Source organism: Ascidiella aspersa, chromosome 1, assembly GCF_963924565.1.
Source record: "Ascidiella aspersa chromosome 1, kaAscAspe10.2, whole genome shotgun sequence".
Taxonomy (NCBI): Eukaryota; Metazoa; Chordata; class Ascidiacea; order Phlebobranchia; family Ascidiidae; genus Ascidiella; species Ascidiella aspersa.
This window is the reverse complement of record NC_139447.1, coordinates 12,547,059-12,569,088: the sequence shown is the minus strand read 5'-3', so window position 1 is coordinate 12,569,088 and position 22,030 is coordinate 12,547,059. Positions and strand designations below refer to the sequence as shown.

The 22,030-nt window shown below is 39.3% G+C and overlaps 1 protein-coding gene across 1 annotated transcript; it reads left to right on the top strand.

The window, feature by feature from the left end:
* Positions 1-1,820: 1,820 nt before the first annotated feature.
* On the top strand, positions 1,821-21,991 carry LOC146167566 (uncharacterized). Its single transcript, XM_083386053.1, has 26 exons — positions 1,821-2,036; positions 2,282-2,405; positions 2,813-2,930; positions 3,130-3,258; positions 4,325-4,536; positions 6,277-6,461; positions 6,897-7,072; positions 7,228-7,323; positions 7,627-7,818; positions 8,365-8,579; positions 9,414-9,585; positions 9,961-10,066; positions 10,439-10,653; positions 11,415-11,616; positions 12,718-12,962; positions 13,390-13,510; positions 13,933-14,100; positions 15,387-15,619; positions 16,048-16,191; positions 16,660-17,000; positions 17,354-17,456; positions 18,137-18,480; positions 19,216-19,319; positions 19,943-20,072; positions 20,387-20,507; positions 21,428-21,991. The coding sequence occupies exons 1-26, from the start codon at positions 1,821-1,823 to the stop codon at positions 21,645-21,647; spliced, it is 4,632 nt and encodes a 1,543-aa protein (XP_083242179.1). The 3' UTR covers positions 21,648-21,991.
* Positions 21,992-22,030: the final 39 nt, after the last annotated feature.

The window sequence follows — 22,030 nt, the reverse complement described above, 5'->3', positions numbered from 1 at the left end:
TCTCTGTTTGAATCCTGTTAGGACGATGTCTTACAAAACCTTTTACAAATGAAATAAACGATGTTTAATTGTGTCCTTCTACAATACATGCTTGGTGCCCAACCACACGGTATTTCTTTGCCACGTTCGAATAAAAAAAAAATAAAAAACGTTTAAAACGTGAAACGCTTGGTGAACGATTGTGAATTGCCTTTTTTATTGTTGTTCCCATATTATATTATACCGTAGCCAACACAATACCGTATCTTTTTTCTCTCGGAACCTTACCCACGTGAAAAAGTTGAACGCTTTTTGTTGATTCATTTTTCCACGCAATTTGATATCCCCCAAAAATATGTTACGTTTCTTATCCTCAAAAATTTACTTTTCCATAAGAAATAACTAGATACGCCACCTTTCCTAAAACTGTGTTTGTTTCTTTATTCAGCGACGCAGACCGTAATTCTTAGTAGCTCCCACTCTTGCTTTTAGTGCGCATTGTTACGCTTGAGCGGTCTGGACATCTTGGCTGAGTACTCGACGGTCAATAATACCAAGAATCGACTTTTTACGTTTTGTGCATTTGTAGCAAATCTATATGGTCCGCCGTGTCTCTGTATTTCTTTGTCTTTTCCGCATTCTGCAATCGCAAGGCGTTCGCTCGTAAATCGCGACCACAGTGAAAATACAAAAGCAAAAAAGAATCTATTTTGTACATTTGTATTGCCAGGGTCGTTTAAAGCAGTTTAAATCGGTAAGGGTGTACTGTAGGTCAGTGCTATTGAACCGGTGTACACGGTGCATCCTAGGATGCACCAAAATATGCATGGGGACGGGGTGCACCAGTACGAAAAGGTATACACGGGTGCATCACAAACTTTTAATGAACCATTCATATTTGAATTTTAAGTTTGTTTAAATGTTTTTTTTCTTACGTTTGTTTAAATGTTGTTTTCTGACATACAATAGTACTCGCAACCAGCCTGCAGAAATAATCGAACTCTCACCGACAGACAGTGTGTACAACTTCGGCTTTAATTTACATGATGATATTGATATGCATAATGGTTTTTAATATCGCTTTTTACCTCAGTTTGCCGTTTAAGTAAATATGGTGCATGAGTTTGTCACAACAACATCTTTGAGGGTTCACAAAACCAAAAAAGATTGAAGAGCACTGCTATAGATGCATATACGTTCGCATTCTCACTGAAAACTGATAAAAATGCGTGCGAACTATAAAAACTATTGTTACTACCAGTTTCATTGCAACAATTCCAAATAGATTGACTAAATTTGCAAAATTTGGTAGGATTTCGTATATGACGCAAGCGCCGTTTATGGAATTTTTAGTTATATTTTTCTAATCTCATTATTTCAATTTTTATAGGATTATGTTAAGTAGTTGCGGCAAATTCAACCCAAATCCATTAAAACAGAAGCCCGTATAATTGTTATCTGTTACTAAAATAAACCAATTCGATCTTCATTTCGGGGCTGTGGCCTGATTCGAACTATCGACCTGTGGACTTGGCTCGGCATCGACACTACCCGGCTAGAGCGAAAAAGTTGTCGAACCGGCCTGGCGATAATTATATCACCACCGACATTCGCGTGCCGTTGAGCTCTTGCTGCGAGCAACAACACGCCGCTAACTTACTTTCAATCACAGATCCGTGGAACTGCCGCAAAAGGGCGATTCGCCCCGGGCCACATGTGACGTAAAAACGTCACGCGCAGATACAGCTCAGATTCGCCGTTGCTCACTATATCTTCACAGTAAAGAAATATGTTGCCTTGTCTCAGTTAACTATTCATTACTATTTACGCGCAGTTTGAAAATGAAAGCGTTTCCGTTTAGTTTTATCAGTGTTATCGTCAGTTTTGCGTCGCTTTTTATCGCCACTGTGAGCTCGCAGGTGCTGGACGGCACGTTTAAGCTGCGTGACCAGTGGACTGGTCAGTTTGGCGGCGAAATCAACATCCAGCTTAACGAGACTTACCATTTCGGCTGGCTGTTTTATATCCAGTTTGACATCCCTGTGAAGGAATTTGTTGTAAGTATGCCGAGTAGAATACTAAAAGGGCCTTAGGGCCGCGTTTAGCTTTTATCAAGCGAGAATCAGCGTTGTTTTTGTGTTTTTACACTTTTTACTCCTAGTTCAAGCAAACTTTAATACGAAACGATAGATAAACAGATTAAATTATAGACCTTTGTAAACAATATTGTATGAAATCGACTATCGATACTCTGCACAGGTTATTCAGTTTTTAGCGGTCAACTGTTTGATGTTTATCGCAGATAGATGAGACCATTTTGATAGGGGAGCATCCCGACCATAAGCAGTATGCCTTCAAAAACCACGGCTACAACAGGGTGCTGCACAACCCGGCGTCAGGAGAGAGAAACTTTCAATGCCGCGGAAGTCAGTATATATAAACAATTACATGAGGTGTAACAGTATGTAAGATTGTAATGTGTTTGTCGGTTTAAACGGAGGTTCGCAAGCCTTGTCTTATCTTCTACTAATAAATGGGTCTTATGTTCTACTAATAAATGTAAATCGAAATAATCATTGTGCAGTAAAAAATGTTGCCTAACTGGACAATTACAAAATGATCCGGATACTTAACCGACTGGTAATGGCGATGGTTCGATATTGTACTCTACCCAACAAATTATTTTCGTGAAATTATTTGCTTTAACTTAAAAACGGTTGCTGGTTATCATAAACTTGAGTGACTTCTATCAAAAATTATGTTGCCAATCCTACTGGGCCCATTTTTTCAATTATCGTTTGTTTTTAAACTGTGCTATTTTATTTCGATTTAGAGTCTTCAAGCATACCCGTGGTAAAAGCAAGCTTGATACCACTAGCGTATGATCGCGAGGACTTCCGCGTGGCGCTCAACAGAGCGATCCTGGGCATCACAGAAGCGCCGACCACAAGGTAAACGTCAAATGTACCGTTAGCAAGGTAAAATGATAACATATTTCGGGCATCGTTAAATGCCGTAAGCCTACTATGGTAATATCCAACTGGTCTACATTTTAGTTTGAAAATTACTAAAAACGTTTTGTTTCTAATAAACATTGGTACAAAAAGAAAAATTTAAATTTATATATATGTATTGTAATCAAATTTCTAGGACAATTACGACGACGAGACCACTTCCAACTACCACTGTGAGCACCGTTTCCACAACCTTGGGAGAATGGTGGACCCGGCTGTCTACGGCTGCAGCCAAACCCACAACCGTGCCGAGAAGCACCCAAAGGTTTTCATTTCCATTTAGGCTTGCAGTTTGCCTACTTATACTTTAGTTGAATTGATGCTCTAACGAAAAACTACGCGATTTTTTTGTCTTTGACAAACTTTTATCAAACTTTTTGTTTGGTGTTTAGTGTTGCTTTATAAATTGGTTAAGATTTTTACGCCATCCTTTTGCGCTTGGTTTTTAACATATAATATACTACAACTGAGGAAATTTGTAATACACTATATAACAGTTGTTCTACTTTTTTCCTTGCGATGCTTTTGTACAAGATTGCTGAAAGTGCGACTCACCCATTTGTAGCAATTTCTATTTGTCTATGTGTGTATTAAAAAGGTATAACAGAAAGAAAACAAAATGCAACTGCACATAGTGTACATGGACGTAAAACAGACCAAGAAATTGGTATGATATTAACCATGCAAAAGTTTAACTAATTCATAATTTGGCTGCAACATATAATTTTGCCCTTTTTTGATTTACGTCCAAGTGAGAAATGTCATTGCTAAATTGTAATTAATTGCTCCAGTTTCCCAAAAGTTAGAAAAAAAAATAATATTTGCTAGTATATAATTACCGCATACTTTGATTTTGATTGTGTGATGGCTGTGATGGCCTTGGAAAACTCAAACGACGCATAGTTTGAAAAACCTTGCATTATCAAGTAAACCTACAAAATACTTGGCAGGGTTTCTTAAACTTGGGTCCATGGACCCCTTGGGGGGTCCGCGAAATAGTTTTAGAGGGTCCATGAAGGCCTATTTGAAATGGTAGTGTATATTAAAGAAGTAATCAATTTTAACAGAAAAGAGTTAATAATAAAATAAAACGGTTTTGCATTGAATGTATGTACACTCTATTTCACTTTGACATTTTTGGACCGAAATTAGCAGATTTTAAGAAGTGTATTTGCATTGTGACGTTAATTTATGACGTCATCTTTGAAAATTTATTTGCCTACCGTGGTCCACGCGGAGCAAAAAAATAGGGGATCCGCGGTAAAGAAAGTTTAAGAATCCCTGCTTCAAGGTCTTACAACAACCAACACTTATGCTTTCGATTGTTTTAGGACAACGGTCTCGACGACCCCCGAACCACCCAACCTTGGTCAGCTGAACCTCCGCTACAATCTGCGTGACGTCATCACAAAGTCTCTTCTCTTCTTCGAGGCGCAAAGGTCTGGACTCCTGCCCGACAACAACCGCATCCCGTGGCGATCGCACTCTATGTTGAGGGATGGGACGGACGCGAACGTGGACCTCAGCGGTGGTTACTTCGTCGGTAAGTAGATGTATGGTTGTCCAATAGGCGTGTGGTCAAAGGTGGAACTTGAAATACTTTTTGAAGAATTTTCTAAGATGAAAGTTTCGATTTGTTTGTTTTTAACTTACAATCATCAAGTGTACAATCGACGTCTAATTGTCTATGTACTGCTTCCTTTCAATTTCTCTTTACTGAGCCATTAAACTTTTCTTATTCAACAAGTATGTCATTTCTTTCATAAAACATTCGGCTTTAGCAAATTAATAGGCCTAATTTTACCGTAGCTGACCAGTGACCACCACCTAAAAGCACGACATTAATTTAGCATTTTTAATATCATTTGATTAAAAATGTTAGCTGAACAGCATTTATGTTAGCTGAAGAACAGGCCTTACAGGTCAACCTACAATTTTGTAATGTTATGTTTAGGTAAAGGTACATTTAAATAATTCGATACCAACATAATTTTACTTGGTGGACAACTACAAATAACGGCTGTAAACGCTTAATGACGTAACCATTAACAATTATGTAACGTAAGCGCGTTTGATAATTACGGGAGCTTGGATGTAATGCCGTGTTTGATCTTCAACCACCATGTCTAAGCAGTAATCATTAATTATATAAAAAGATGTTGAAGAAAAAATATCTCCTTAAGACGCCAACATTATTTTGGATACGAGTTCATGTCCTGTACTGCGTAAGAAAAACTTCCTTTTTTAGTAAGGAAACATTATTTGCCATGGATATTTTTACATTATTTGCCATGTCTTAGGGAATTTATTGTTATTGAAACGTGGATATTTTTCGCTATTGTATTGTTCAGTCGGTTACAAAGTAATGCCTAACCAGCATGTTACCTCAAACACAAGTCGTCAATCAAAATATTCTGAAGCTCCTGCCTAATATAAGTCACAAACCTTGCTGCAAATGGGCTAACCTAGGTATCTAATGAATTAATAGTAAGGACCCCAGCCATAAGACCGAAATTAGAACAACATCAACGTCGGAATTAAACACAGTTCGGAATACGACCAAAATAGGATTAATACCTAATGGTCGTAATACAGTCTAAATCGGATAAGTTCAAAACCTATCGGAATACGATATAAATAACCAGAATCAGGCCTATACAATATTTTACCTAACCCCAAACCTCACCCCTAGGTGCATCACTAACTCCCATAATAATATAAACCATAACCCATTTTCTAACCCCACCCATTACCCACCAATAGCACAAACAGGGCCTAACAATCCGGTACGAAAACAGCGGCACCCTAATGGCGTCGTTTAAACTATAGGGCGCTCAAACGTCGAAAACAAAACGGCAGATGCCAGACCCATTGCCCCCAATCGTTTCATATCCTTTACCCTACAGTTTTTCTGCGTATTTGGCAATATAATGTCATTGGTTTTAATGCTACGATTTTTCTGCTTCGGGTATTATTGCTCTTTAGGTCTTAGTGTGTGTTCCATAATTGTGTATTATCTTAAAAAATGCAAATTTTAGACTTTTTTTCCACATACAGTATACAACACAAATATGTTTTAATTCCATTTTAAACCAACAAGGTATAAAGTAAATTAGATTGCTTTAAAGAATCTAATATTTTATCAATGAAAGGTCTGAAGGGCCAAACGATCATTATTATTCAGCCTTTCAGAGATGTATTTGAGCAATATCCACTACTGATTTTAGGAATTGAAGTTGTAAATCTCTCAATAACAAAACGTTTGTTTGTCATGCACACGCAGACGGCGGTTACGTAAAGTACGGTTTCCCGATGGCATTCGCCACGACCCAGATGGCCTGGAGCCTGCTCGAATCAAGGGACGCTTACCTCGCCTCCCACCAGATCCCCGAGATGATGAGCATGCTGAAGTGGGCCACCGACTACTTCGTCAAGTGCCACGTCTCCAAGTTCGAGTTTTATGGACAGGTATTGGTGATTTCCGGCATAGGTCGTTGGTCGCCGTTATATGTTGGCTGGTCTGAAGCTGGCGTCTAGTTAAGGGTTCATAAAGCGTTTCTTCATGGGCTGGATATCCATATTGCCTAAGGATCGCTGGTCGGACACTGTGAGAATTGACTATCGCGTGTCTGGCATAAAATTCAATGTCTAACGTTACTAACTTGATTTTATCAGTAAAGGTTAAATGTTTAACAAAAATTTTAGTGAGCGTTATAAAATTGTCGTTCAGTTTCATTTCTCCTTAAGATTTGGGTTAAACTGAAATTTACTTTGTTTAGTTTAAACCCCCATACGAAATTGACCGATTCCAGATTATAGGTTGACCAACACCACTCTCTGAGAGTTGATCTAGCTATTTCCAAACGTAATATTGCAAATAGATGTGTTATTGGTTTGCAATAGGTATCGACAACGGACCAGGACAACAAGTATTGGGGAAGGCCCGAAGATTTTAAGCAAGCGAGATCTTCTTTTAAAATTACCAAGTCCAAGCCCGGGTCGGACTTGGCTGCCGAAACTGCCGCTGCACTTGCAGCCACGTCCATAGTTTTCAACCAAACAAACTCAACCTATTCCAAGTAAGCCCCTCCAACGATTGACATGTGGAAATTGTAGGTGTTGGATGGAGTGATATAGGCATGTTAATTAATAGAGTTATCGCTCGCTGAATTTTAAATACACAAATCTGATCTGTGTGTATTATTTCGATATTAATTTATGAAATTTATTTTAGACTTTTGTTAGAACACGCCAAGGATCTTTACACTTTCGCCGATAAATACCGAGGAAAATATCACGACTCCATCAAAAACGCGAAAACAAACTACAAGTAAGTTTATAGCGCTGCATTTGCCGCTATGTGTGTTGAACAATGCCACGACATTTTGACAAAAGTCGACAAATGGGACAGCTATTTTTTGATTTGCAAATATATTACCGAGAAGATAATAAACTTGACAATGTATGCTCGTTTTTATAGAACTAAGTCAAATAACCCAAAAAAGTGAGTTACGAATGTACAGAAATATACAAGGCTGTTGTTCAAAATATTATAAAACCGATTACTGGCAAAGTTAAAACCAGGTTACAGTTAAAAAGCAAACCAACATGGAACATCTTACGCGTTTTCCAGGTCTTGGAGCGGATTTTGGGATGAACTGGCATGGGGAGCTGTGTGGCTCTACAAGGCTACCGGCGAACAGCTCTATCTAGATCTAGCGAAGAACCGTATGGAGAGAAACCCATTCACGGACCGGGTGTCCACCTTTAGTTGGGACGACAAGAGACCTGGCGTGTCCTATATGCTCGCACAAATCACCAAGGAGTAAGTTTTCCATGAGGAGTATAGATAAAACCGGGTAGTTGCATACCGGCTGGACGTATATATTTTTTGATTTTAAAGTCTTAAATTATAAGCGTTTAAAAGTGGAAACACGGTCCTATAATTAAATAGTCGACTAAAAGTATTCTATTAATTCTATAAATGCAGCCAGCCACGGTGGATAGTTGCGGATAACTATATATACATCGGGTAGACGCAAATGGCCTGACAAGATCGGTTTATACTGCAACGTCTTAAATGTTAGGTTAGAAATAGAAAAAAAACATGCCAAACGTTCAAGTTATTTACTTTATCATAGAGACTTTGTCATTTCTTCTACATTTTGCTTGTTCTCGAACCGTTCTGTTTATTTAACATCGAAAACTACCGAAAAACGTTTGTTTGGCCAGTTATGTAAACCGTACCTGAAGTTGCTCTTTTCGGTTTATTTCCTATGACAGTAGTCTCGCTCGATAACTTGATCCACCTTCCACACATGTATCTCATTTTTAAGATTTGTACCCTTATCCCTAAGCAACTTCTTTTAAGGGACAAGTACAAGTACCAAGTGACCGACTTTTGCAATTCGATGCTGACGGAAGGTGGCGCCAAATATACGCCCCAAGGCCTGCTCTACATCAGCGAGTGGGGACCCAACAGGCATGCCGCCAACGTCGGCTTTATATGCCTGCTTGCGGCCAAACTGGGAATAAGATCCAGCGTTTATCGACGACTGGCACATGGACAACTGTCCTATATTTTGGGTAAGTATCCTCCAGGTTAAGCGTTAATGTTAAAATGCGTTTACACAGACTCCATATGTATGAAAATGTGGACGATAAGCCACAGGAAGCAGGACTGCGGAGTGAAAGTCGGACTCGGGACTCGGGACTCGACGGATTCGGTTTGTTTTGCTGGAGTCGGACTCGAGACTCGAGCATGTCTGCATAAAACTACCCGAGACCCGAATCCCGAATCCGACGTGCGCATACGCATTACCAAATTTCGAAACTGATTAGGTAGCAAACTGTAAATTGTAAAGGTGGAATAACATATGGTGGAATATTTTCCAACCATGTATTTTGAGTTGACGAGTCTTACGACACCCTATGAGTTGATTACTTGATATACGCGTTATTTTAGTTACTTAAATGGTTGAAATACTGGCTGTAGGGTCAGAGCCGGACTCGGGACTCGACAAAATCGCACATTTGGCCGCAGTCGGACTCGGGCTCGTGAGTCGGACTTGGGTTAATTATTTTGGTCGGAGTCGGATTCGGGTTAGTTTAAACCGACTCCGCAGCTCTGCCCAGGAAGTATTAAAACAAACGTAAAACACATAAATGCAATTTACACATAGTTTTAACACTTACATTAATATTAAAGCATTTTCTGTTGGTTTGTTTTAGGGTTAAACTGTACGTAAATGTAGCCTATACTATTGCAATATACATTTCATATGAAACAAGTATATACGTAATGGATAACATAACCGCATAAACATTTTACCTAATGGCGCCTTAAAATTAAACATACTACGTTTAACTGTTCGGCGGAGTTAATTTTTTTTTAATTTGTTTCTTACGATTCGGTTTCAGGCGATGGTGGCAGAAGTTATGTAATCGGATTCGGCAGCAACTCGCCTCAGAGGACCCACCACAGGGCGAGTTCATGCCCCAACAAGCCCGCCCCCTGCTCCTGGGACGACAAGGACGCCGATCGCCCCAACCCACAGAAACTGGTGGGCGCTATGGTGGCGGGACCTGACAAGTAAGGCTCCTGCACTTTATTTTCGGTTTTGCTTACAACTTTCGCTTACCTGCTTAACTGAAGTGGTAAATACAAGCAAGGTGGGGTAAAAGTTAGAATTACCAATTTGATCATAAACGTATAGCAACAATTCAGTGTTGCAACGCCGCCTTGAGAATCATAGTTCATTATGGTAAGAAAAATCAGTAGTTAATTGGTCTATCATGGTTAAAACCAAACTTGTAATATTGACGGTTTAAATTGCGGAACGTTATTAAAGACCAGGAGCAAAGATTACTAGAACTTGTACATTTTACACCGAATTTTAGTTTTAAAAGTATCTGTTAAAAGTTATTTTACATTTAGCGAAAGCAATATGCTGGTCCTTTTTTCCAGATGGGATTATTTCTTGGATACACGAAACGACTTTAAGTACAACGTTGTGGCTCTAGATTTTAATGCAGCACTGCAGAGTTTGGCCGCTGGAATTCTTGAACTACAGGTACAGCATCTGTAAAACTATGATTGCATTATTCTTTTATCTACTGTATTTTAAAGGCAAAAAAGATCGTTAGAAATGCCGTTAAAGTAGTTGAAGTTGCAATGTGCTGCTTCCAAGCATTAATGTCCTATGTAAACGGTTTTCTTTAAAAGTGTACATTTTACTTGATTTAAATAAGTATTTTGCGCAAATACTCTTCAAAAAAGTGGCCACGAATATTTACACATGAATTAAGTCGCAACCAAAACAAAACACTACAGCAATTTTACAAAACCACTTTTTAGCTCGAATAGTTTTGGCTCTTAATGTTCATCCACTTGAAGCCGCAAGAAAAAAACAAACCTAAATCACCATATATCGTTTGATGAACAGGTCACGGGCCAAACTTTCTCAGAGCCCAATCCCGAGGAACTGAAGGCGGCCGTGTCGCAAAACTACGCGGTCGGGCACGACTATGATGAAGTACTGCACAAGTCGCTGCTCTTCTATGAGGCGCAGAGGTCTGGGAAGCTTCCAGACAACAAGAGAATCCCGTGGAGGAACTCTTCATTTCTCAACGATCGAGGAAACAACGGCGAGGATCTCACGTAAGCTACACTGGTTAAAATCAGGGCTGGAAAGTCGGACTCGGGACTCGACCGAGTCTATATAATAAACTGGGGTCGGACTAGTGTTTCGAATAAGACTATATGTAGGACCACCCTAAAGCCGAGTCTGATATGCGAATGTACACTATCAAATTGGAAACCGATAAGGCCGCAAACTGTCAATTGTTAAGGTGGAATAGTATATGGTGGAAATTTTAAAGAATGGACTCAGGGCTCGACGAAATCAGTCAGATTTGACTTTACTTATTCGGTTAAAGTCGTACTCGGGTTGTTTTTACCCGACTTCACAGCCCTTGCGTTTGGTGTTGTGCGATTTACCATGTGAGCAACAATTATATATATTAGGTGCAATCTAAATATAAGAAATTATTTCCTGAACCGATACAAGCAAAATATTTGGTGAAATATATTTACCTATAATCGTCATAGAAGCTAAGCGTCTTGTGATTTCATGTAAAAGCATGACCTAACGTAACAACTTTAGTCAACTTTTTACAAATGTTCGACCCTAAAGGGCATTTTTTGACATTTTTTTAGCCTGGCCCCAAGTGGTGCTAAACCTATTATTTAACCCAACGGAAATAAATAGGTTTTATAATCTTTTTACTGGGAAATGCGTGCTTGCCGATAACCGTAGAAGCTCAGCAATTTGATTGTAGTTGGTTAATAAACTGTTAACACAATTACCGACGGTACGCAGCTACAATTGTAAAACATCAAAAGCGCGTTGTACTTTACAGCGGCGGATACTTTGACGCCGGAGACTACGTTAAGTTCAACTTTCCCATGGCTTACACGACAACGGTACTGGCCTGGGGCATCATCCAATACCCCGAAGCATACACCTCGGCCGGGGAGATGGACAACGCCAGGGCTGCCGTGAAGTGGGCAACCGACTACTTCATCAAGTGTCATGTCTCCAAATACGAGCTGTACGCTCAGGTTAGCAGGAATTCATTTAAACCATTTTGCAATATAATTACAATAAACGATAAATTTCGTCTCTGAAAATATTGTTATTTCGCCGGACAATAAGCAACAGAAATATGTAAGACCAAAAGATGAGTTTTCACTTGCTTGACAAATACTTTTTATTTTAATTAAACTTTCACAGATTTGAATAAACATTCGTTTGTGCTAGGCAATAACCTAATGCTTTGTAGGAAATTTATAAAAAACACATTTAAATTGACTCCAGCCATAAGACCGAGATAAGAACAAGACCAACGTCAGAATAAAACACAATTCGGAATAAAAACAGGACTATACCTATTAGTACCGTCTAAATCGGAATAAGTCCTAAATCCGTCGGAATAAGACCTAAAAGGTCAGAATAAGGCCTAAACAACACTTTAACTAACCCCAAACCCCACCCCTCAGTACATCACTAACTCCCCTAATAATTTAAACACTAACCCATGTTCTAACCCACCCATTACCCACCAATAACCCTAAACAGGACAAAAATCCTGTGCCAAAACAGCCGCGCCCTGACGGCGCCGGTCAGACTAGGGCGTCCAAACGTAATCACCAAAACGGCCGTTGGCAGACCGATGGTCCCCGATCGCCAATACCCTCTGCTCACAGGTTTGGGGGTTATTTAGGTCTTCTTCCAATAAATTTGGGTCTTATTTCGATGAATTTAGGCCTTATTTTGATGAATTTAGGCCTTATTCCAATGAATTTATGCCATATTCAGATAAATTTAGGCCTCATTCCGATGAATTTAGGCCTTATTCAGATGAATTTAGGAATAATTCCGATGAATTTAGGCCTTATTCCGACAGATTTAGGTCTTATTCAGACGATTTTGATCTTATGCTGTACTGAATATTACTGCGTATTTGGCTGTATTATGTCGTTGGTCTTAATACTCTGGTTTTATAGATTTTTCTGCTTTAGGTTTTGTTGCTTTTAGGTCTTATTGTGTGTTCCCATTTAAATAGGAAAACCCAATGGCATATGAGGTAAAATATTATTGGAAAATCAAGTGCCATGGAATCTTCTGTAGGTTCAACATTAAATGTGCATTTTCACTTACAGGTGGGTTCCGGGACGCTTGACCACCAGCAGTGGACCAGGCCTTCCGGCATGATCTCGGTGCCGCGGCCCGCCTACAAGCTGACCAAGAAGAAGCCGGGAAGCGAAGTAGTGGCCGAAACGGCGGCGGCAATGGCCGCTACCTCGATCGTCTTTAGAAATGTAGACCCCGGGTACAGTGCCACTTTGCTGGGACATGCTAGCGACCTGCTCGACTTTGCTGTCCGCTATCGGGAAAAATACCACAGGTGATTTGGAAGTACGGGAAATAAATGGCTGTCTGTTTGCGTTTTTCTACCACACCCGATAACCGCCTTGAGGATGCTAAGGGACCTGAGCGACAAACATACCCACGATTTTAAAATATATGCATGGCCTTACTGGCATATTTTTGTATCATGACAAACTCTTAATTATATTGGAAGATTTGTTAGAAATGCCTAATTAGGGATATTTTAATTACGAGCTTTCACTACTATAACAATTTATAAAGCGATTACATTGAGAAAAAAAGAAAGCTGCCCATAGTGTTTTGGCGGTCTGATTGTCAATTAGCATTTAATCGTGATTTATGTCTGTATATCATCATTTCACGTAAAGCTACATGATAAACCTGTTGCTTTGACTGAATGCGATACGACCAAAATGTTTTACTGAAATGTATATTTCTTACAGGTCTATCCCAGGTGCGTCGAATTTTTACAAGTCATATTCCGGCTATCAGGACGAGCTAGCCTGGGCGTCCACCTGGATGTATCTGGCAACCAATCAGACCAAGTACTTAACACAGGCCAAGGTAAAACGCAAATTTGTAGTTTCACGTTCGCATTACCAGCCTAAATGTCACAAATGTAAACACAGTGACTTTTTTAGAAAGCAGAAAGTTTGTTATCGTTTTTTAACAACATATATACAATGAATGTACTGTTGCTGCCAGGCATTTTATCAATTATAAGGGGTTCTTCTCACAAATTCACGCTTTGTTTTCTTTTTTCGCCTCGTTTTGCCACCTTGTCTTTTGTCTTTTGTTTTTTGTCTTTTGACTTACTTTATATATACCATTCTGTAAAGTTACAAGTTTATTGCCCTGAAGAAAATTACCCGTATAGGTAATCGAAACGTCGGCGCTGAATACATATTTGTCAGATTATTTTAAATCTTGCGATAAATGTCACCTTTTAAACGTTGAGTGATTTCGATATTTTCCATGTTATTCAGGCGCATTATAGACAAATCTCCAAGCCTTACCCCATCACGGAAGGCTTCTTCTGGGATCGAAAGACTGCCGGCGTCCAGCTTTTGCTCGCACAGATCACCAACAGCCCAATCTACACCAATGCAGTGAAGCAGTTCTGCGACGGACTCCTGCCTGGTGGCTATAAAGGTGTCAAGTAAGTCGGAGTTTTGTCTATTTGTAAAATCGAAGTGTGGTGTGGGGGCAATTATGACTGGTTGGCAATTCTGAAGTTAATATATATTGAACGCGTCCTTTAAATATTATCGGAATTCAGCATGATTTTAGCTGGTTATTCCCTGGTGCGATACAAAAGTATGCACAGACTTTGGTTTAACTTGCAGTATTCTAATTTAACGGTCCAAACTTTTTCCCCAATTAAAAATTCTTTATTTGAAATCTTAATAAGTCTCGGCTCACCAAATCAAAAAATGAAAACACATCCACAACGCCTTTTGTTATTTACAGTACTGCAGTGGTTCTTAACCTTTTTTCAGCCGCGCCCCCCTTTGGTAGTTTTCCCATGCCTTGCGTCCCCCTACGAAAAGCAAATCGGCATTTTCACGTAAATATCATTGAGATAACATTAAAATAGTGAAGGGTTTTGTCGGTTTTTGTAGAAAAAAAAATGAGTTTAATTGGTTGAATTGGCGCTGAACTTTAAATTCAGGAGGCTTTTCGCACTGGGCACACAACAAATTGCTCGTGCTCGACACATTGATTTTTATCGAGGTGATATTGACAAACGTGTTGTTAGGGCATTTACTACACAGTTGTAAGGCTGTGATGTCGAGCGCAAATGAAAATGTCAAGCGCAAAAATTAAACATTGCGTTATCGTGCTTCAAAAGATGTGACGACACACAATACAACGGCAATATTGCAAAAACATTGTAGAGTTCGCCTGTTGCTAGTCTGTTATCATGTATAAAATATGAATAAAAAATATTTCGAACGGGTAAATACTTTTTTCGTTTTATCTATAAGTTAGCAAAATTGTAATTAAATTGAGCTCTTATACCTTCGATGATATGAAAACATGCAATGACACTCAAAGAGACTTTTGGCTAAAACGTAGTGAACAAATCAGAAAACATAAGACGTAATAAGAATATCAAAGCCCATACAGAAGTAAGAGTTATTCGAAACGTTCAAAATGATACCTACTTCTGTATGGGCTTTGATATTCTTATTACGTCTTACTACAACCTCCAACCATTATGCTCCAAAGAAAACATAAGATTCGCGGATCGCGAAAATTTTGTTCATTTCAAATGTTAAAGTTGGCAAGTGTGTACAGCGCTGTAGGAGTGGTGTACAACCCAAACAAAATCATTGGAATCATTGTAAAAAGATATTAACTTAGAGCTCGCGACCTCCCTAAGAATTTGCTTGGCGCCCCCCTAATCAGAATTAGACAAATGCGGCCATTTACAAAGATTGTACTTCGCAGGTACACGCCGCGCGGCCTGCTCTTCCTCCACGAGTGGGGTCCGCTGCGTCACGCCGCCGGCGTTTCGCTGATTTGCCTCGGAGCGGCCAACCTGGGCATCGAACCCGAGAAGTACCGCGCCTTCGCCAAGCGTCAGATCCACTACATGCTGGGCGACAGCGGCCTTGGCAGCTACGTTGTGGGATACGGGCCGAACCCGCCGACCAGACCCCACCACAGGTGAATATCCTTGTTACGTACAAAAGCAGTGAACCTTTTTCAATTCATATGAAAGGGCGTGGTAAGACGGACGGACGGCCAACTTTATTGCTGAATATTTCTGTAAAATTCCCAAATGTATTTTTTTTGTCTTATATAAAAGGGGAATGTTTTTTTTAAATAGAAAAGTTATTGGTTTTCTTCGTCAACAAAGAAACCAACTTCCTCTAAAAAATTTAAACTAGTGAGATGTTTGCTTGTATAACTCTGATAACATATTGCTTTGTCCAATTTTGTTTGATAAAATGCAATTGTCGTTTTACTCCAGTCCCTTTAAAAAAAGACGGTCACATAAATTGCAGCAGTTTAAGCATAGAAAAGTTGATTTTCAGGGATGCATCGATCCCAGATTCGAAATGTAAAAAACAGTGTTGTGTTTGCCTTTCCAGGGCAAGCTCTTGTCCCCTTCCACCAGCCGGATGCGGCTGGGGCCAGATGCGAACGTCGCAGAGTAACGCGCAAATCCTGTACGGGGCACTTATCGGGGGACCAGACATAAACGACCAGTTCAGCGACGACAGAACCAATCACAAGTAAGACAGATGATCACCGTTGTTATCTTCTATAACAATATCACGATAAATTATTATTATCAGTTACACCGCGCCATGCTGGCCTTGCAACAGTAACGTAAAAATAATTACGTTTTTATCAAGTGGGCACATAATTTCTAAAAAGGTTCTTAGTAGATTTCAATAAAAATATCAAAGGCATTATATTCGATAAAAACGACATTTCGCAGTTTACAGACGTTTCAGCAATACCTCATTCCATCATCAGTGTAAAAATTTTTAGTAGAATTAATAAGATTGTGTAAACTGGCGTGCAAGTCGTTATAAACTTCATATGAAATCTGTCACTTGCCAAAGGTGAAAAACTGCCCGTATAAATTTAAGAGTACTTTTATACCATTATGTGGAATTCACGAGTACTTCTATACGGGAGTCATCGCCTTAGTAAACGCGACGGAATTTTTTTACAAAACCGCGCTACCTTTTTAGGACGAACGAGGTGGCCATCGACTACAACGCCGCGTTTCAGTCGTCTGTCGCAGCACTTAAGTACCTGGAACTATATCCTCCCGCCACCACTACTCCAGACCCGTCGCTCACAACAACTGCCACCACTACCCCGGCGCCCAGCACAACGCCTCCTATTGGTGAGGGCGACTACACCACCGGCGAGTTGCCAGGCTTCGATTACTGGTACGACGAGGATGGCGACATTGTCAGTGCGCTGAACGCCTCAGCTGCTCCGAGCAATCTGACGTCGGTCAACTCCACCGTCGCTCCGATGTCCGCAAATGTGACAACAACAAAAAATATCGCGAACCTGTTGCCCGGTAAGAATTACCGACAGCTTTTCCTTCAGTCGGTCGCTATTTTGCGTCTGCTTTTCTTCCAGGCCGCGCTATTATTTTTACTTGGTGGCCTTAACTGACATTTATCGCCATATTTAGATATTAATGTATTGCTTTGTTCAAGGTATTTCAGCGGTAAATTTCTTTAAATACGCGATATCATAGTCAAAAGATAATAAACTGGGGTTTCAAAGAATTATCCAACATTTATTTAAATTTATCCTCATAAATTGTATAAAAAAATAGTGTTTTATAAAGCATGAGGTATACCAAACCAATCCCTGTCTAAGTTGTATAATTTTATAATGAATAAATTAGCTTTTTAACCATTTCAGCTGCTGCATTACGATGCGAAATCCTCGGCATAACTCAGGTGATTGATTTGTGCGATGACCTTACCCGAGAAGGGCCGTCACCCAATTTGAACCAAACATGCCGGTAAGACAATTTGTGAATACATCAAGACTAAGATATTACCACTTGTGGATACACGACTCGAATATGATAGCATTTCTGGTTAAACTAAAATTATATCCCTGGTGGGTGAAGTAATACCATATATATATCAATATTTATAAAATTTTCGTCAGGTGATCCAGTTTTAGGCATATACAGTCCTTATTTTAACTATGAATTGACTATGTGGTGATGCAAAGTAACATAAATGTATAACGTTTCAAGTTATTTTAATTCAGTGTTTCTTAACCTTTTTAGCGCTCGTACCCTTTGAGTTTTCATGAAATTTTCTCGTACTCTTATCTACGATGGTCGACGGAAGTAAAACATGTAATAATAGGAATTAAACTCAGTGTATTTATAAATTACGTGTCGAATGCATGCATTAAAAACAGTCTTGTAAGTTCAACAATATGTACAACACAACTTACATACAGTCATTTTACCAATGACTTTTTTGTTGTTGCTTTTTGTAAATTACGCATTCTTCACAAATCTGCCCAAAGATCGCATAACTTCACACTGTATGTCGTACCCCCTGCTTTGGTGCTTCGTACTACCAAGTGATACACGTACCCCTGGTTAAGAACCCCTGTTTTAATTTGACCACCTCACTTTCAAAATCCGACCAATAGAAAAACAAAAAAATATTTCAATGGCAGATGGGAATCGTACCGCAAGTGCGTCAACGACAAGGTGGGTCGCTGCACCCAGGTGTGGACCATCTGGAAGATTTGGAACCACGAAGGGGACGTGCCACACTTTAGCGAGGCCGAACAGACCTGTCAAGCCAACGAGACGACGCCGTCGGCCACAACAACACCATCTACGACGACAACCATATCAACTGCAGTTTCAACAACAACCCCCACTGCTGCCACTTCTACAACCAAGCTAACACGCTTAAGCAAGGCACCACCCGTTCCCACCAGCCCGGTTTCGACAGTCATCCAACTTGGAAGCGCGATGCCAACCACCGTCACCTCTCCCGTTATTACTCTGAAGGGTACGACTACGAACGCAGAGCGCCTCACTAATTAAATATTGGTCTGTTTAAGATTGTTGTTATTTATCCTTGGCTTCGTATATTAAGTGAAGGGTGACGTGCAAGTCCCCTGTAGATTAATAGTTCCCAACCTTGAAGCTTTTTTGTTCTTAAAACAAGCTTGTTAGGTTTGGAAATAAAGAACCTCTGAATATGGATTAAAACACAACTAAACCGTAGTGGTTTAGAAAAAAATGTGCTAATAAGAAGCATATCAATGAAAATTAAAGCGCTCCAAAAAAACTGTAGTCACCACATATCAAGTCAAAACCCAGGTCCCAGTAGACCGGGACATGGTAATTTTTTTGGTTGTAGACGGGACATGGTTAAAACTAGTCCAGTCGCGAGTTCGACATGAGCCTACGCAGTACCAAGAGTCTATTTTATGTTCTAGCCCAGAGTCGTAATCCATAGTCGAACTTGAATAGCTCTGGGTAAAACTAAGGACTTGCCTTTTACATTTAATACTCTAAATCAGGGGTCGGCTGGTATTTACATTCAGTATTTTTTGCTTACTATAATAAAGCTGATTTTGGCTAGGCGAAATGTAAAAAATGTGACGTATGATCCTCCTTCGAGAACAGCTTAAACTTCCTATTTGATACTTAGTTGATTGGCACTAGAGCCAAATACTATTAGCAAACAAAGCACCCAGTCACAGATTGTTAAAGTGCCAAACCAAATTTGTACACACAGAGTGTCTTCCAATGAAGCTGTTCCAGTTGTGCGCCATCAGCAGTGCTGAGTTTCCGAATCACGTCGCGCACAAGCAATTCGCTTGCCGTTTTAGCGCTCTGAAGGTATGAATCTTAATGTATTAATTTCGTGCAGGGTCGGATTAACCCCCTTTAATTGTCTTCGGCACTTGATTCAAGTTTTCTTATATAGGCCTATATAAGTAATTCGAAACATAAACAAAAGTGGACTTTTTTTAGAAATAAAATAAAACATATTATTTTATATAGTACCGTATGTTCATGTTCTATGCTATTTATATATATATATATATATATATATATATATATATATATATATATACAGAGTGGCACAAAAGTAGGCTTACCGTCGTAAAAAGTAGGGTTTGGGTCTAAAAGTAATTTTTTTGTTTTGGGGTTCTTCACATACACCTTGTTCTTTAAAACACCCTACTTTCTGCCCACCCAGTATATTATATATGTATTATCCTAAAACATATTTAGGGTATAAAAATACAATATAATTTCGGCACTAATATTTTGGCGCCCGAATCTCTAAGTACGTGCTTATATGGGGTAATGCTCAATTCAGCCCTGACTTTCATCTAAGCCCGTGTCAAACGCTTACTATTTTATATCAATGTCATTCTTTACTATGTGGTTTGTCTTGTTTACGTGTTTGTTTTTACTTTTTCAACTTAAGTTTAGGTTTTCTCTACTTTTGTTAGGCTTGCGCCAAGTACAGCGGCAAGCAGTGCGACAACTTGTGGGCGTCGTGGGACGAATGGAACAACGCTATCGCCGCGAATGACTTTTACTTCACTGAAAAAGAGCTGCGGTGCAGAGAAAAAGAAGACAGTGAGATTCAGTAGTTTTTATTGTCTGCCGATCCAATACCTTAATCTGCGATTCTTAAAGTTTTGGCCTTCCGAGAGACAAGCAAGTTTTAATAAAACAGTTTTATAAATATTTAACGGCCAATTACGAGGTTGGATGGCCAATTGAATATAACATATATCGCGGTAATGCATAAAGTTCATATGCATCGCATCCGAAGCATGTAAATCATAAAAGTATCTATAAAAGACTAAACTATATTGCTTGTTTAAAGGCAACCTGCGATACAAAACGTTCTTCTAATCCTGCTTTTTATTTCTTTTTATACCATAAAGATTCGATCGCGACATGCCAGGTCGGCGGAATAATGGGGATTCTTAATAAGTGCTTTAACGAATCAGATGTTGTTATGTCCGACATGAAAATAGAGATTTCAGGACTTCACCCACGCTGTCGGTAAGTTACTTGAAAAGATCGAATGTTAGAAATGCATTCCAGAAACTGATAGGCTATATGAAAACTTGCATTTTTTATCTTGCTTCTACAATCTAGACCAGGGGTGTCAAATTCAAGTATTACATACCGAGAGTCGCATGGCATATTTTAATTACGTTAGTGCACCAACGTAGTTTACAGCAGTGTTTCTTAACCTACTGTATTTGACCTGGAGAGGTCCAAAAACGGGTTAGCGCGCATAACGAGGGCGAAATTGTTTGGGTATTCGCCGGCACCTGCAACCTTCAACGCGCAAAAAAACGCGCTGTTTTACATTCTAGGTATGCCCAGCATATAATAATGGTTTAGCAGAATACATAAATACAAATTGATAGAGTGGCACGGGCCGCATGAAATGTGATGTTTTTCCAGCGCCGAAATGTTTGACACAACTTATTTAGACTAGATTTTTCAGTTTAACAGGCAAGCTGGCCAAGTTTTGCTACTCATTTAGGTTTACTTTGTTGGCAGGTAATTTTGACAATAGTGTTAAAAAATACACAAATGCGATTATTAGTAGCCTATGTTAAATTTCAAGGGCTTATGGTCCAACCTAAAACTGAGGCGGTTTTAACTGTGCATAACGTAGAAGACAGTATGAGCTCTTGCCGAAAAATATTCTCATGTTTGACACCCATTTTCAAAATAAAAAGCGATACAACAAAAACTTTTAGTGTGGCTCTTGGGATTACCCTTAAAATAGCTTAAGGTAAACGTAATTTGTTTAGTAAAAAATATTACTCTTTTACATTAGCTACAATTGGATATATCAACGCGGACGTTCAGTTTAAACAGCTATTATTACAAATAAACTTTTTCTTATTGTTCAACCATGTGCTAAATACCAACCATTCTATCTTTTACTTTACAAAATTTTGCAGAAAATGGCGCGCTTATCAAGTCTGCGTAAACCGTGACGTGGCCCATTGCAGTCTCACCTGGAACCTTTTCAAATATTGGAACAACGGAAAAAGTGGAGAAAAACAAAAGTTTACCCCAGAAGAAAGAGTGTGCTCAGCTGCTGCCACGCCTTCTAGCGGAGCACTTTTATTTCTATTTCCAACGATAGGCCTGTTGCTGATCACTTGGCTAGGAACGTAGCATTTAATTAAATTTCTCTTTTATTGTCCTTATTTTTTCCTAATGCAAACAGTTTTGATTGTCGTTAATGAAATGCAAAAACCAAAAATAACAACTATAGTGTGAATCACTGCTGTGAATAAGTTTTAAGAATAAAGCATTCTTAGTATTGTTATTTAGATTTGATTAATGCTAAACAGAGCTTAATAACGTCCTCCTGCACAGCTCTTTTATTTCATCACACTTAGGGCAGAAATTATGTTAGACCGGGTCCACTGCATGCACCAGTTTTATTTACCCGGAATTAACGTTTAAATGAAATAGACCCAATTGTATACCATTTTAACCAGTGGTAGGAATCAAATTTTTTGTCAGCCGGTTCTATCACAACAGTCTTATTTTTC